This window comes from Lynx rufus, unplaced genomic scaffold, assembly GCF_022079265.1.
Source record: "Lynx rufus isolate CCGP_SWC_20201006 ecotype Redwood Valley unplaced genomic scaffold, mLynRuf1.p SCAF_18, whole genome shotgun sequence".
Taxonomy (NCBI): Eukaryota; Metazoa; Chordata; class Mammalia; order Carnivora; family Felidae; genus Lynx; species Lynx rufus.
The window spans coordinates 3,539,787-3,556,935 of NW_025814832.1; the positions used below are offsets into that span (position 1 = coordinate 3,539,787).

A 17,149-nucleotide genomic window follows, 5' to 3' on the forward strand; every position below is an offset into this window, starting at 1 on the left:
GCTAAAATTAACAATTCAGGCAATAACAGATGTTGGCAAGGATGTGGAGAAAGGGGAACACTTTTGCCCTGCTGGTGGGAATGCAAACTGGTGCAGCCACTCTGGAAAACAGTGTGGAGGTTCCTCAAAAAATTAAAAATACAACTACCATATGACCTAGCAATTGCACTACTAGGAATTTATCCAAAAGATACAATTTACACAAAAGATGCACAAATGCTGATTCGAAGGGGCACATACACCCCAATGTTTTTAGCAGTACTATCAACAAGAGCCAAATTATGTAAAGAGCCCAAATGTCCATTGACTGACAAATGGATAAAGAAGATGTGGTATGTATACACACACACACACACACACACACACACACACACACACACACAATGGAATGTTACTCTGCAATCAAAAAGAATGAAATCTTGCCATTTGTGACAACGTGGATGGAACTGCAGTGTATTATGCTAAGTGAAATAAGCCAGTCAGAGAAAGTTAAATAGTATATGATTTCACTCATATGTGGAAATTAAGAAAGAGAAGAAATGAACATAGGGGAAGGGAAGCAAAAAGAAGATAAAAACAGAGAGGGAGGCAAACCATAAAAGACTCCTAAATACAGAGAACAAACTGAGGGTTGTTGGAGGGGTGTTGGGTAGGGGGATGGGCTAAATGAGTGAGGGCATTATGGAGGGCACTTGTTGGAATGAACATGGGTGTTGTATGTAAGTGATGAATCACTAAATTCTACTCCTGAAACCATTATTACACTATATGTTAACTAACTTGGATTTAAACAAAATTTAAAAAATTTAAAAAGTACTATTAGAAGAAAAAGTCTGATCTATACATTTTATTAAATACATGGATTTTCTTCTTTTCTCGACAAAGATTGGTTACATTTTCTTTATTCCACTTATACATTCTAAAGGTGACATTTCTAGATGAAACATAGAAATATGGTACATAGTTCTGAAAGGCACTACTGAGATTATGTATAAGACCACACAAATTACCTGGTTCATGGACACCTGGGTTATCAGATATCTCCATTACATAAAGTTCTCTTGACTCTACTGATTTTCCCAAAGAATAAAGCCGGGTGATGTTAGGATATTCATTGGCAAACCTTCTCAGGAAGATTTCCATATCAGGGAAATGGTGGTGATGAAAGTCCTTTGGCTGAATTGGCTGGTGTAAGGATTGGGTTCCAGGAAGATTATTAAGCAGAGCAACTGTGCTAGCGGTTACTACCATCTCAGTTGTGTCAGGGATTATTGAAGCCACAGTTGGCCGAAGGGAAAAATTCACCTTTGTGGCTGGTCCTTCTTTCACTATTATGTTATTAATAGTCAGTGGCATATACCTGCAAAAAAATTTTTTTGAAAAAGTGGGTGGCTTGCAGTTAAATTCAAACACACGATGCTTTTACATTATAAAAGCACAATAGCCCTTTCAGACTTTTACACTTAGTGATCTATCAAAATTCGAACGAAATACAGATAAATGGGTAAATTCAAGACTTTTAGGATACAATCTCAGAGAATCCCTGATGACATCTTTAAAGAACTATTTCTCTTATCATCTTCTCAGTACCACACATTAGAATGCTTACCAAAAATTGCATGCCAAGGACAAAAGAATATGAAACACAGAGGTCATTCACCCACTGCATCCCATTCCTTGCTGTGCCTTGTCAAACTGACTTTCCAACTACCTTTCTAAATAGGGAAATTCAGAATTAAATGAAAGGTTTTCAGTTAAATCCTTAGCAAGCCAAGCTTGCAGAAAGGTGCTCAGGGGAGGTCAGAAACCACTCATTTCATATATTAGAAAGCAAATGATAAGACAGCTCTTTAAAATGTCTTTTTCAGAGCTCTGAGTTTGTTCTACTCTGTTGTTCATTAGTGTTGAGGCAACGTTTTACACAGCTGACCATCTTTTGAATCAACCTTTTAAACTGGTCCTTCCTCACAATTTTACAACCATACTTCATATCCAGTTGTACTGTTAGACTATGTGACAAAAGCCTCCACAATACTATATTCTCATTATACAAGGAAAAACAAAGGCCAGATAGAGCAAACAACATTTCCTAGACTATATTTCTGTCTTAGCTATAAACAGAGGCTTGATATTTTTAGAGTCTAGTTTAAAATTTTTTCTTAATGTTTTTATTTATTTTTGAGACACAGCATGAGCAGAGGAGGGGCAGAGAAAGAGGGAGACACAGAATCCGAAGCAGGCTCCAGGCTCTGAGCTGTCAGCACAGAGCCTGACACAGGGCTCGAACTCACGGACTGTGAGATCATGACCTGAGCCAAAGTCAGACACTCAACCAACTGAGACACCCAGGCACCCCTAGAGTCTAGTTTAAATTCTTACCCAGTTAAAACTGCTGTAATGTTGTAAGTTCCAGGAACAAGTAATCTGTGGAAATCACCAAATCTGCCTGTTGTGATATTATGATTAATACCAGCCACTGAGATGGTTGCGTTCTCTAAGCCAGATCCCGTTACTGAATCTTTAACAAATCCTTTAACTCCAATGTGGACCTAAAAAAACAAGAATCAAAGTAGACTGCTCAAAGATAATTCAGAAGGCAAGAGAGCATAACCCCTCTGCATTGATGCTAGAATTTCTTTTTTTTTTAAGTTTATTTATTTTATTTTGAGAGAAAGAGAGAGCGTACATGAGTGAGGGAGGGGAAAAAAGAGAGAGGGAGAGAGAAAATCCGAAGCAGTCTCTGTGTTGTCAGAACAGAGGCTAATCCCACAAACCATGAGATCATGACCTAAACCAAAACCAAGAGTTGGATGCTTAACTGACTGAGTAACCCAGGTGCCTCTGATGCTAGAATTCCTAAAAAAGTATGTTACTACTATTTCCCTGAAATATTTTTCAATGCCTCCAAGTTAAAATAAAATATAGACAAAAATATTAAATCCTTAAACTTAAGTCATATGTGTCTGACATCTAGACTAGTAATAGACTTTTGAAATTCCCTTTCCTCTAAACCAGACTTCTAATTTTCTCGACAAGCAATAATTTCTCATTAAGTAATAATTGCTGGTATATCCAATAGTATATTATTCTGCCTGATGTTTAAATTAAACTTGCGTCCATGGTTCATACAGCGGTAAAGCCTCTCTAGCTCATATGATCACATGACATTGTAAGAACCTGACAGTACAAACCTGATTATTTCAGTTTATAAAAGTGTTCTAGGACAATCAGAGAAAGCCCTCTGGAGGACATGAATGGTTAAAGATTGCTACTTATATGCAATTGAATTTCTCCCTTATATCATCCATTATTTCTGTACCCCACCCTTCCAGTCAGCTACTTTTACCTTTTCAATCAATGTGATCAAAGACTCACGATTGTTCTCCCATTCTTGTCGAAGCTGTGAAGCAGGGGGGTACTTGCAACAAGACAGTTCTAATGTGATCTCAAAACAGTTGGCCCATACATAATTGTAATCTTGCATGCCACCTGTAACATAAAGGAAAAAAAGTAAGTTTACTCTTGGAATTTTACTCTCAGAAAGACCAAAGAAATTAAATCAGTCATCTCTGCATGTATAAATTTTCTTTTCGTAAAATTGTTTGAAATTGCAGAAAGCTCTTGGATTATAGAGGAGACTAAGAAGGAAGGATAAAGGAATATACACCAAAAAGGAATATGCATACGTAAAGCAAATGTATTTGACTAGTGGGATGAACAGTTAGGAAGAGCATAAACACATGGGTTAATAACAATAGCAATAATGCTAACAGCTCTACAATTTGAGTGTTTACCACATGCCAGACCTATTCTATGAGCTCTATGAGTATTAACATTTAATCTTTACAACAAGTGTATGAAGCAGGTGTTACCATCTCACCCATTTTACAAATGTAAGAAGTAGGATACAAAGAGAGAGGTTAAGATTTTTGATAGCATGAGCATGAAAGATACACATGATCTTAAAGTTGTGAAGGACGTTCATGCCAAGCATTAAGTGCCTACTATTCTAACTGTACTCCCTTTTATGAAGAAGGTGGCAAGAGAAAAAAAGAAAGGCCAAATCCAGGGTGGTGCAGTTCCACAAATCGGGGGCGTGGGGGAGAAGACACAACAAACCCTTTCAAAATGTGTTCAATGGGAGAGGGAAGTAAAAAGGGGAAGAGGCATCCATAGCCAACTACTTTCACCACTTCTACACCTATATAAGCCCACTCACTCATTCCGTAGAAAGCTTATTACCTTATCATTCCTGTCACTCGATTTTTAAAAATAGACTTTATTTTTTAGGGCAATTTTAGGTTCACAACAAAACTGAGCAGAAGGTACAGAGATCTGCCATATACCCCCTGCCCATTCACAAGAATGGAGCCTCTCCTTATCAACATCTGCACCAGAGTGGTACATTTGTTACAACCGATAAACCTACATTGTTGACACTTCCTTACCACTCAAAGTCCATAAATTACATTAGGGTTCACTCTTGGTATTGTATATTCTAAGGGTTTTGACAAATGTATAATGACATGTTTCCATCATTCCAGTATCATATAGTGTAGTTTCACTGCCCTAAAAATTCACTGTGCTCCGGGGCACCTGGGTGGCTTAGTCGGTTGAGCGTCTGACTTTGGCTCAGGTCATGATCTCATGGTTCGTGAGTTTGAGCCCCATGTTGGGCTCTGTGCTGACAGCTCAGAGCCTGGAGCCTGCTTCGGATTCTGTGTCTCCCTCTCTCTCTCTGCCCCTTCCTCGCTCATGCTCTGTCTCTCTCTCAAAATAAACAAACATTAAAAAAAAAAAATTCATTGTGCTCCATGTATTTATCCCTTCCTCTTCCTTAACCTCTGGCAACTACTAATCTTTTTACTATTTCTGTATGGTTTTGCCTGTTCCAGAATGTCATATAGTTGGAGTCATACAGTATGTAGCCTTTTCAGATTGGTTCCTTCCATTTAGCGGTAGGTATTTAAGGTCTCTTCATGTCTTTTCATGACTTGATAGTTTTCTTTTTAGTACTGAATAATATGCCATTGTATGAATGTACCACAGTTTATTTTACCTGATCACCTACTGAAGTGTGTGTTGGTCGCTTCCAACTTTTTTGGAAACTTTTTTAAATGTTTGTTTATTTTGAGAGAGGGAGATGGAGAGAGAGAGAGAGAGAGAGAGAGAGAGAGAGTAAGTGCAAGCGGAGGAGGGACAGAGAGAGAGAGAAGAAGAGAATCCCAAGCAGGTTCCATGCCCAGCATAGAGCCTGCTGCGGGCTCAACCTCACGACCATGAGATAGTGACCTGAGCCGAAATCAAGAGTTGGATGCTCAATCGACTGAGCCACCCAGCTGCCCCATTGCTTCCAAGTTCTGGCAATTATGACTAAAGCCACTGTAAACATCTGTGTGCAGACTTTTGTGTGGACATAAGTTTTCAACTCCTTTGGGTAAATACCAAGGAGCATGGTTGCTGGATCATATAGTAAGTATGTTTAGTTTTTCAGAAACAACCACACTGTCTTCTGAAGTGGTTGTACCATTTTGCATCCCCCTACCAACAATGAAAGAGAATTCCTGTTGCTCTACATCTTCGTCAGCATTAGTTGTTGTCAGTGTTCTGGATTTTGGCCATTCTGCTAGGTGCGGTGGTAACCTACCTGCTAGGTAATAGTGGTAACCTATTGCTTTCATTTGCATTTCCCTGATGACATACAATATGGAGCATCTTTGCATGTTTATTTGCCACCCGTTTAACTTCTTTGTTGAGGTATCTGTTAAGGTCTTTGGCCCATTTTTCAATCAGGTTGTTATTTTCTTATTGTGGAGTTTTAAGATTTCTTCATATATTTTGGGTAACAGTCCTTTATCAGATGTGGTTTCTTTCTGTTTTGGGGCAGAATAATATTCCATTGTATGTGTATACCACATTTTCTGTATCCATTCAACTGTCAGTGGACATTTAGGTTGTCTCTTGGCAACTGTAAACAATGTTGCAGTGAACATGGGTGTGCAATTATCTTTTCAAGATCCTGCTTTCAATTCTTTTGTATATATACTTAGAAGTAGGATTGCTGAATCATATGGTAATTCTATTTCTAACTTTTTGAGGAAGCTCCATACCATTTCCTATAGCAGCTGCACTATTTTTATATTCCAACCATGCAGGGTTCCAATTCTCCACATACTCACCAACATTTGCTATTTTGTCTTTTTTCAATAGTGACCAACCCAAAGAAGTGTAAGGTGATAAGTCATTGTGGTTATGATTTGCTTTTCCTGATGATTAGTGATATTGAGCATCTCTTCATATACTTATTGTATATTTTCTTTGAAGAAACGTCTACTCAAATGTCTACTCCCCTTTTCACTCAGACTAAAAGCCAAAGCCTTTACAGCAGCCTAAGGCCCTACATGATGTCTTCCACCATTTCCCTTCCCCCTTTAACCTCCTCTCATACTCTCTCCATCACTCTGCATCCACCACAATGGCCTCTCTGCTGTTCAGTGGACACACTAGGTACCTCCTGAATTTGGGTCTCTGCTCTAACTCTTCCCTTTGCCTGGTATGTTCTCTCCCAGATAGCCGTGCTTGACTAACGCCCTTACCTCCAGCTCTTTGCTCCAATTTCAACTTGACAGTGAGGCTCGCCCTGACTTCCCCATTTAAAGTTGCTACTTACTTTTTCCCCACCACTATCCCCAAGCCCATCCCACCAATGCTTGCAATTCCCCTCACCCTTTTGTACTTCTTTTTTTTCTACAGTACTTAACAATTTACCTATTAAGTTTATTATTTACTGCCTATTTCTCCCTGCTAGATTATAAGCAATGTAAGAGCAGAGATAGCTGCTACACTCACTGATGGACAGTCCAAATACTAGAAGAGTATCTGGCAAACAGTAGTCTTTCAGTATACATGTGTGGAAGGAATGAAACTAAGTAGCTAATTAAGATTACTGTTTTGAATGTATTAAAATTGAATGCCCATTGAATATCTATGTAGAAATATCAAACAGACTTGTCTTCCTAGAATATAGGCAAGTTCATAACCACCACAAGCCCAGTAACTTGGTCTTTACCTTTTTCTTAGAAGGCAACATATCCATCTTTTGGCTTCTGCTTATTGTCCAGCATCTTGGTACTCACTTTGGGTCTGGCATCTATGATTATCTTTGGTTAACTCTCATTTGTATGTACACATGTGGACATACACATACCATTCATCATACATAATATTTATTAATCTTTTCCAATTCTTAAAAAAATTTTTTTTAAATGTTTATTTATTTTTGAGAGAGAGGGAGAGAGACAGAACACGAGTGGGGGAGGGGCAGAGAGAGAGAGAGGGAGACACAGAATTCGAAGCAGGCTCCAGGCTCTGAGCTGTCAGCATGGAACCCCATGCACGGCTCAAACCCATGAACCACGAGATCATGACCTGACCTGAAGTTGGATGCTTAACCGACTGAGCCACCCAGGGGCCCAAATCTTTTCCAATTCTTACTACCATATTGGTCATAGTACAATGGTCATTGTGTGTAAGACATTATACTAAGATTATATGGATTTATAAATAAGAGACATACTTTTTTTCTTAATGTTTATTATTTATTTTTTTATGATTTTTAATGTTTGTTTTTGAGAGAGAGAGAGTATGAGTGGGGGAAGTACAGAGAGAAGGGGGCACAGAGGATCCAAAGCAGGATCTGTGCTGACATCAGCGAGCCCAATTTGGGGCTGGAATTCACAAACCGAACTCATACACCGTGAGATCATGATCCCATGCGAAGTCTGATGCTCAACCAACTAAGCAACCCAGGCATCCTAAGAGACATACCTTCATTCAGAGTTTAAAGTCTTGGTGAGGAAGCAGAACACAGAACATATAAAAGTAACAATTTCAGAAGAATGCAAGTGCGACTAATACAATTTTTTTGCATATGTAACACTTACTGGCTGTGTTAAATTGCAAACATGGACAACTCACACTTGAATTATGCCAGAAGGCAGTGAAGTAGACTGCTTACAACACTATAATCACCAGGCTTGAGTTCTGGCATTCTTTTGTCTGTCCCTTAATTGTCTTACTTCAGTAGCAATTTAAGAAATACTAGCTAAAAGCAACAACAAGACCATGTTTACAGTAATATTTTGGAGTATTATCTAATCAGCTTTTTACACTTAACTTTAATAGTACTGTAATTAGCCAGTGCCAATCAATGACACATATAAATATATTCCTGGAGTCGGGGGTGGAGGGTAAGGACAGAAGTCTTTAAGAAATAAGACTTCGGAGCACCTGAGTGGCTCAGTCGTTGAGTGTCCAACATTGGCTCAGGTCATGATCTCGTGGCTCATGAGTTTAAGCTCCACATTGGGCTTGCTGCTATCAGCAGAGAGTCAGCTTCACATCCTCTGTCCCCCTCTCTCTCTGCCCCTCCCCTGCTTACGTACATGTGTGCGCTTTCTCTCTCTCTCTCTCTAATGTTTAATAAACATTTAAAAAGTTTATTTTTTATTTTTATTTTTTAAATTTTTTTTAATGTTTATTTATTTTTGAAAAAGAGACAGAGTGAGAGGCGGAGGGGCAGAGAGAGAAGGAGTCACAGAATCCGAAGCAGGCTCCAGGCTCCGAGCTGTCAGCACAGAGCCCGACGCAGGGCTTGAACTCACGGAGTGTAAGATCATGACCTGAGCTAAAGTCAGACGCCCAACCGACTGAGCCACCCAGGCGCTCCAAAAAAGTTTATTTTTTGAGACAGAGAGAGACAGAGCATGAGCAGAGGAGGGGCAGAGAAAGAGAGGGAGACATAGAATCTGAAGCAGGCTCCAGGCTTCGAGCTGTCAGCACAGAGCCCAATGCAGGGCTTGAACCCACGTACCATGAGATCATGACCTGAGCTGAAGTTGGATGCTTAACCGACTGAGCCACCCAGGTGCCCCCCAAAATAAAATTTTTTAAAAAGTAAATAAAAATTAAAATAAGACTTCAAGAAAAGAAACTATATCCAGCAGCGTCCAATCCCACAAAGCACACACTATAGCCATTTTTAAAAACCATATAACACTAAAAACAATCCAAAACTAAAGGTCAGATTCACGGAGACAAAATTCTTTTTGTAGGTCCCATAGATTTGAGAAAATATTACAGTGAATGTACCTAACTGTAACACATCTTTGTCAAGTTAATGTTAGCTTCACAGCATAGAATCTAGTGGAAACACAAAATATGAATTAAATCTTGGCATACATTCCCCAAATGTTCCTTTGATAAGACACTAACAGAAAGCCATGTAAAATAGTATTGGAAATAAAAGGATGACTATACTACATTAAAAAAATTCAAAAATCAATTCCTTTCCCATATTTTAGCAATAATCAGAAAATATAATGGAAAAAAAAGATTTCAGCAACAAAACCCATAATACATATAGGATTAAATGTAATAAAATACATAATCAATAAGTTAATGTAAAATTTTACTGAGGGATGTAGATTTCACACTTCTAGATAGGAGGCTTATACAGATATCAATTTCCCTGAAATTAATTTACAAATATTACTCAGAAAAATAGATTCTTATTGGGACTGAACAAAATGATTTAGAATCTGAAAAAATAAATGGATGACAACATCCAAAAACCTTAAAAAATAAGAATGATAATAGGGACTTGTATTGCCACATATTAAGATATCATAAAACTATACTTACTAAAGCAGTGCATTAAGATCAAAATAAATGGACCAATGGAACAAATTAGAAAGCCCAGTAACAGAAACAAAAGAATTTGCAACGTGATTAAAGACACATTTAAAACCAGTGGGGAATGAATTAGTTGGCAACTGTTACATGAACAACTGATCAACTATGTGACAAAAAATATAGGTGAGTTTAGCTCATATCATACCAAATAAACGCTTAAACTCATATGGAATTTGATGTAAAAGTGAAACCACAGACAAAACTAGAAGTTAACATAAATATTTTTATACTTTCAGGATGAGGAAAGTCTTTCTAAGTATGACAGCAAAGTAGTAGGAAAGCATAAAAGGAAAAAAATGATAGATTTAACTAGCTAACAATTGTAAAATATTTGTTGATTCAAAAACTACCCTACCTTTACAACCATTTAAAAAAGAAACTAAGAAAAAAAATCCATAAAAATAAAGGGAGTATAGAACATTCCTGGGTAACAAATGAATAATTATGTGTATAGAATCTTCAAAAAAGGCACAACCTTAACACAGAAATGTCTTTTCCAGGAATTTATTCCAAGATAATTGCTATGGGGAATGAGGACTGTAGTGTTTAAACTGAAGGAGAGGGGCATCCGGGTGGCTCCGTCAGTTAAGCATCCAACTCTTGATTTTGGCTCAGGTCACAATCTCACACTTTGTGAGTTCAAGCCCTGTGTTGGGCTCTGTGCTGACAGAGCAGAGCTTGCTTGAGATTCTCTCTCTCCTTCTCTCTCTCTGCCCCTCCCCTGCTTATGCTCTATCTCTCTGTCTCAAAACAAATAAACTGAAAAAGAAAATAAAAATAAAAATAAACAAATTGAAGGAGAATAACACTGGAAACAACGTGAATACTCAAAAGTGGTGGATCAGTTTATAAATTATCATATAAAATGGGCTACTATGCTACCAGTTAAGGTGTGGCAGACACACATTTATGGGAATGATATTTACCATGTAATAACAAAAAAAAAGGCTATAGAACAGCATATGGAGACAAATCTTTTTGCATGATACTTTAAATTCTACTCTTTGAAACATACAGAGTTTCTCAGTTCCTCTATACTCAAGTACAAGTTAACTGATTCAAAACAATTTTGACAATCTCTCTAATCAACAAGCTCCTTTACAGTTTTTTTTTTTTTAAGTTAGGTTTATTGAGGTATGGTTTATATACTGGAAAATTCATCCCTTTTAAGTATACAGTTACATGAATGTGTACATTCATTAAGCATATGAATGTACACATTCATGTAACTGTATACTCCACCACAATTAAGATACAGAACATTTGTATCATCCCAGAAAGTTCCCTTCTCTCAGCACCAATCTAATTTCTTTGCCTATATTTTTGTCTTCTCCAGAATGTCATATAAATGAAATCATATAATGTAAAGCCTTTTGTATCAGACTTCTTTCACTCAGCACAATGCCTTTGAGAATCATTTATATTGTTGCATATGTAAATTCTCCTTTTTATTATACTATGTATTCCACTGCAAGGATGTAGTACAATTTGTTTATCCATTCACATGATGGGTATTTGAGTTGTTTTCAGTTTTTGCTTATTATGAAGAGTTGTGTATAGACCTTACTGTGGGCATATAATTGCATGTTTTTTGGATAAATATCTAGGAGTGGCATCGCTGAATCATACAGCAAATATAAGTTTAACTTTATGAGAAACTATCAAACTGTTTTCCAGAGTGGCTGACCATTTCACATTCCTACCAGCCATGCATGAATGTTCCAGTTGTTCTTCATTCTCACCTAACAAACTGCTCAAGCAACTGGTCAGACTTTTTCGCTTTAAGTATTCTAGTAGGTGGGCTGTGGGATCTCATTGTGGTTTTAATTTGTAATTTCCCTGACAATGAATGATACTGCATATCCTTTCATGTCTTTATTTATCATCTATACTGGGAGACCTTAGAAACTAGGGGCTGTTGGTAGTACTGTATAGAGGAGGGACCTTAAGAAAGGGATCCCATAAAGTTGTCTATGAATCCCTGGGGTCAATCCTGAACAGCACATGAGTGGGCATGCCCCTAAAAAGCATACCAAAGGTACTGAGAACTGAATTACAAAACAGACCACTTCCCTGGTCCATGGGAGGTAAGTACACAGAATAGATCTGAACAGAACCACAAAGGCTTTGAAAATTGACATTCAATCACAGCCCACAGGAGGCAAGTCAAAACGTACAACTGAATGCAACTGGGTCACTCACTGCTAAAACAAACAAAGAAATCATCATTTTTTAAAATAAAATTTAAACAAGGTTCAGATTTCATAATGTAAGATCCAAAACGTCGAGCCTATACCCCAACATTATTTGACATTCAGAGAACCAGGAAAATGCATGGGGGCCTGGGTGGTTCAGTCGGTTAAGCCTCCGACCTTGGCTCAGGTCATGATCTCACAGTTTGTGACTTCAAGCCGGGCATCGGGTTCTGTGCCAACAGCTCAGAGCCTGGAGCCTGCTTCGGATTCTGTGTCTCCCTCTCTCTCTGCCCCTCCCTGTTCACACTCTGTATCTTTCTCTCTCTCTCTCTCAAAAATAAATAAGCATTTAAATAAAAGAAAAAAGAAAAAAAGAAACGTTAAAGAAAGTTCTTCAGGCTAAAAAGAAATGATACCAGAGAGAAACTTGGGATTTCCAGGATGAAAGAACAACACAAATGGTAAATATCTGGGTAAATAAAATAAACTATTTTTTTCTCTTAAGTTCTTTATGTACAACAGTTGAAAGAAAAAAATCATAACATTGTCTGGTGGCGTTTTCAATGTATATACACATAATACATATGACAACTACAATATAAAGTGGGGGAGGGTAAAGATGCGGTGGTAAGATCTATGCATTCCTCCTGACGTGGCAAAATACCAATCCTAGGTAGAACTGTGAAAAGTTAAGCTGTAAATTGTAATCCTAGAGCAACTACCAAAACAAACAATACAAAGGAGCTATAGTAAAAAAACAAAACAAAAACCACACAATAGATAAAATACTAAACACTCAAAGAATCCCACAGAAGGCAGGAAAGAGGAAGCAGAATTAAAAAATAAAAAAGGGATAAACAGAAAAATAATTTTAAAACTAGGCTTAAATCCAAACATATCAACAATTATATCCAATGTAAATGGTATAAACACACTAGCTAAAAGGCAAATTGTCAAATGATTAAACAAGAGCCAATTAACATGCTGTCCATAAGAAACTCACTTTAAATATAATGGTATAAGCAAGTTAAAAGTAAAAGAATGGAAAAAGATATGCTATGCAAACACAAATCAGATGGGAAAATGGAAGGGCTTTATTAATATCAGATAAACTAGACTTTAGAACAAGAAAAAGTGCCAGGGATAAAGAGGGATATCACATAATGATAAAAGGGTCACTTGACCAAGACAACATTACAATTCAACTCCATCACCAACAAAATCTAAATGACATTTATAGCATATCCCACCCAACAACAGCAGCATAAACACTCTTTTCAAGTAGAAATGGAACATTCATCAAGACAGACAATATCCTGGGTTGTAAAACAAACTTAACAAATGTAAAAGAACTGAAATCATACCAGGTGTATTCTTTGACATGATGGAATTACATAGAAATCAGTAATAGAAAGCTATATACAGAATATCCTTTTCTTGACGAAATCTTACAAAAGCACATTTTCTTTGAGTCTATAATAAACTATTCTCAGAAAACAACTTATGAGTTGTGATATCTACTGAATCTACCTATTTCTAAACTCATAGGAGCCCTCCAATGTGAATAGTAGCAAAGTAACTTTTACTTGCAAGACAAAAAAAACCCAGATAAATCTCTCCCATCTTTAGAATATCAGAAAGTTTTTATTCACCAATTTCGAATTTCAGTTTAGAAATTATTTCTTTAAGGGTGACTGGGTGGCTCAGTCGACTAAGTGTCCAACTTTGGCTCAGGGCATGATCTCACGGCTAGTGAGTTTCAGCCCCATGTTGGGCTCTGTGCTGACAGCTCAGAACCTGGAGCCTGCATCAGATTCTGTCTCTGGCTCTCTCTGCTCCTCCCCCACTTGCGCTCACATTCTCTCTCTCTCTCAAATATAAATAAACATTAAAAAAATTATTTTAATCATCAAAAAACTGGAAGCAAATTAAGATATCAACTGAATTATGAATAACTTAAGAATTTTTTTGCAAGATGCCACAAATAAGCATTATTTGTTATCTGTGTTAAACTTAACATTTATTTTTCCAACACTAAATGTCAAAGACTCTATATAATGAGTAATCTTTACTGAGTAGCTGGTTCAGATCCTGTCATCTTGATCTTTTCCTCAACAAAAACCTACCTATACAAAGCTAGAGTTCCCTGTAATAGAGAACAGCCATTCATCTGGAGATTAAGCCTGATGTTACTGACAGCTGCAGCTACTTCCAGATTCAGTAATACATGTGCTTTTTTTTTTTTTAAGTGGATGTCATGTGGCTCAACATAGACTAAAGGATTAAATATCAGACTTCAGAACAATATCTTTATCCAGTCAAAAAAAATTTTAATTTGGGGAGTAGAACATTCATTATTGGCATGCCTCAAAGCAATAAAGCACCATACTAATAGTATAAAGGATCTGTTTTTTGTCCAACTTATTAACAATCATAAATAAGCAAGCCTCTATTATCCATTCGTCTCTCAGGGGGCTATCTAAACCCTTCAAACTTGTTTACTCAAAACAAAATAATTTGGAAAAATCATACAACACTTCACATATTTTTAAAACATTTTTTAAAGTTTAATTTTGAGAGAGAGAGAAAGCGCAAGTGGGGGGAGGGCACAGAGAGGACACTGTCAGCGCAGAGCCTGATGCAGGGCTTGAACCCATGAACCATGAGATCATGACCTGTGCCAAAGTCAGCTGTTCAACCATTTGAGTCACCCAGGTACCCCACACTTCACATATTTTTAAGTTGATATCTAAAAGTTTTCATCTTGGGGTGCACTGGGTGGCTCAGTTGGTTAAGCATCCAACTTCAGTTCAGGTCATGATCTCACAGTTCATGAGTTCCAGCTCTGCATGGGGCTCTGTGCTGACAGCTCAGAGCCTGGAGCCTACTTCGGATTCTGTGTCTCCCTCTCTCTGCCCCTCCTCCACCTCTTAAAAATAAACATTTAAAAAAATTAAAAAAAAATAAAAGTTTTCATCGTAGGTTCAAATAGTTGCAAACAATGTAATTTCCTGGATAGCATATATTTTTATATTTTTAAAGTATTTTTTAATGCTTATTTATTTTTGAGAGAGAGAGAGAGAGAGAGAGAGAGAGAGAGAGAGACAGTATGAGCACGGGAGGGGCAGAAAGAGAGGGAGACACAGAATCCAAAGCAGGCTCCAGGCTCTGTGCTGACAGCACAGAGCCCGATGTGGGGCTCAAACTCACAAACTGCGAGATCGTGACCTGAGCTGAAGTCAGATACTTAATCGACTGAGCTACCCAGGTGCCCCTAAATTTTTATATTTTTAAATAAAACTTTTACACTGTATCCAAATAAATAAAAATATAGATTTAATTCCTGGAATCCCTTTTAAAAAATTGTGTGAACATTTCTTTAACATTGGGAATTTTACATCTTCCCTTTTTCTATTTGAGCTTTTATTTCCATTCCACTTCATCCATAGATTATTTGAGCATGATATACTTGCATGGTTCAAAGTCTTTCACCGATCATCCTATAACACTTCAGTCTATAAATATGTATGTATGTGTATTTAAATTTTCCTTAAAATTTTTTTTTAATGTTTATTTATTTTTGAGAGAGAGACAGACAGAGCTTGAGCAGGTTAGGGGCAGAGAGAGAGGAAGACACAGAATCTGAAGCAGGCTCCAGGCTCTGAGCTGTCAGCACAGAGCCCGACATGGGGCTTGAACCCAAGAGCCACATAATCATGACCTGAGCCGAAGCTGGATGCTCAACCAACTGAACCACCCAGGCGCCCCTCCTTAATTTTCAATGACTTAAATGTACTAAGTATTAATTTTTGTCTTCTAGATTCAATTATTACAATAACTACTGGCATAAAACTCATCACAAAGGCAAAATTATAAATTTTGATAAACAATAAATGGAACAGGTAATAATTACTAAAAATATCTTTCAAAAATTTCTTATTAAAAATAAGATTTTTTAATGTTTAATTATTTTTGAGAGAGAGAGAAATAGAGTGTGAGCAGGTGTGGGTCAGAGAGAGAGTGAGACAGAATCTGAAGCAGTCTCCAGGCTCTGAACTGTCAGCACAGAACTGGATGCAGGGCTCAGACTCACAAACCGTGAGATCATGACTTGAGCAGAAGTCAGACACTTAACCGACTAAGCCACCCAGCTGCCCCTTAAAATATCTTTTAATAAGAAGTTTGGAGTGATGCTTTATGTATGTATGTATGTATGTATGTATGTATGTATGTATATATGTATATATGTACGTATGTATGTATGTATGTTTATTTTTGAGAGAAAGAGAGAGACAGCACGTGAGCAGGGGTGGGGGAGAGAGACAGGGAGACACAGAACCCAAAGCAGGCTCCAGACTCCAAGTTGTTAGCACAGAGCCCCACAGGGGCTCAAACCACGAGCAGCATGATCATGACCTGAGCTGAAGTTGGACGCTCAACCGATTGGGCCACCCAGGCATCCCTGGATTGATGCTTTTATAATACCATCAAAGTAATCACCAAAAGTCACTTTTGTTTTGGTGCCCTAGAAGTTTGTAAAACTGAGTCAACATACCATAGTGTGGGGTGCCTGGGTGGTTCAGTTGGTGGAGTGACAGACTTCGGCCCAGGTCATGATCTCACAGCTAATGAGTTTGAGCCCTGCCTTAGGCTCTGTGCTGACAGCTCAGAGCCTGGAACCTGCTTTGGATTCTGTCTCTGTCTCTCTTTGCCCCATCCCAGCTCAGGCACTGTCTCTTTCTCAGGTATAGATAAACATTAAAAAACAAAACAAAACAAAACCCAAAACATACCACAGTGTGCTTCACATGGGTAGAAAAGTATGCCTATGTTCAATCAAGAGGGAGAAGAGGATATGTGATTGAACCCCCACAGCAAGCATCTCTTTCAATTTTTCTAGTAAAGAGTAGGTATGGAAGGCCTGGAAAATTTATTTCCTTTAAAGTTATCAAAACAAACAGGTCTCTTCCTTCTCCCCACACATACCTCAGTGTGAAAACCACTGATTTAGATTACTTCCTCTACTCATAAGGAGAAATGGCAAAGAAAGAAAAATGGTATAAAGTTTGCTTTTAAACCTACCTACCCAGGCATCTGGCTGGCTTAGTCAGAAGATTGTGTACCTCTTGATCTTGGAGTCATGAGTTCAAGACCAGTGTTGGGTACAGAGATTAAATAAAGTTTTGAAAACTTAAAAAAAA

General features: G+C 37.7%; 1 protein-coding gene across 2 annotated transcripts in view; it reads right to left on the reverse strand.

The window, feature by feature from the left end:
- CPD (carboxypeptidase D) overlaps positions 1-17,149 on the reverse strand; it is an 81,167-nt gene that overhangs the window by 46,526 nt on the left and 17,492 nt on the right. For both annotated transcript variants that reach the window (XR_006962274.1, XM_047080678.1), the window contains exons 3-5: positions 3,347-3,489; positions 2,380-2,549; positions 1,011-1,360 (exon numbers count right to left, since the gene is read on the reverse strand). Coding sequence is in view for 1 of the 2 variants with exons in the window: in XM_047080678.1 (XP_046936634.1) it covers positions 1,011-1,360; positions 2,380-2,549; positions 3,347-3,489 (663 nt within the window). In the remaining variant the exon portion in view is untranslated. The remainder of the gene's footprint in view (positions 1-1,010; positions 1,361-2,379; positions 2,550-3,346; positions 3,490-17,149) is intronic.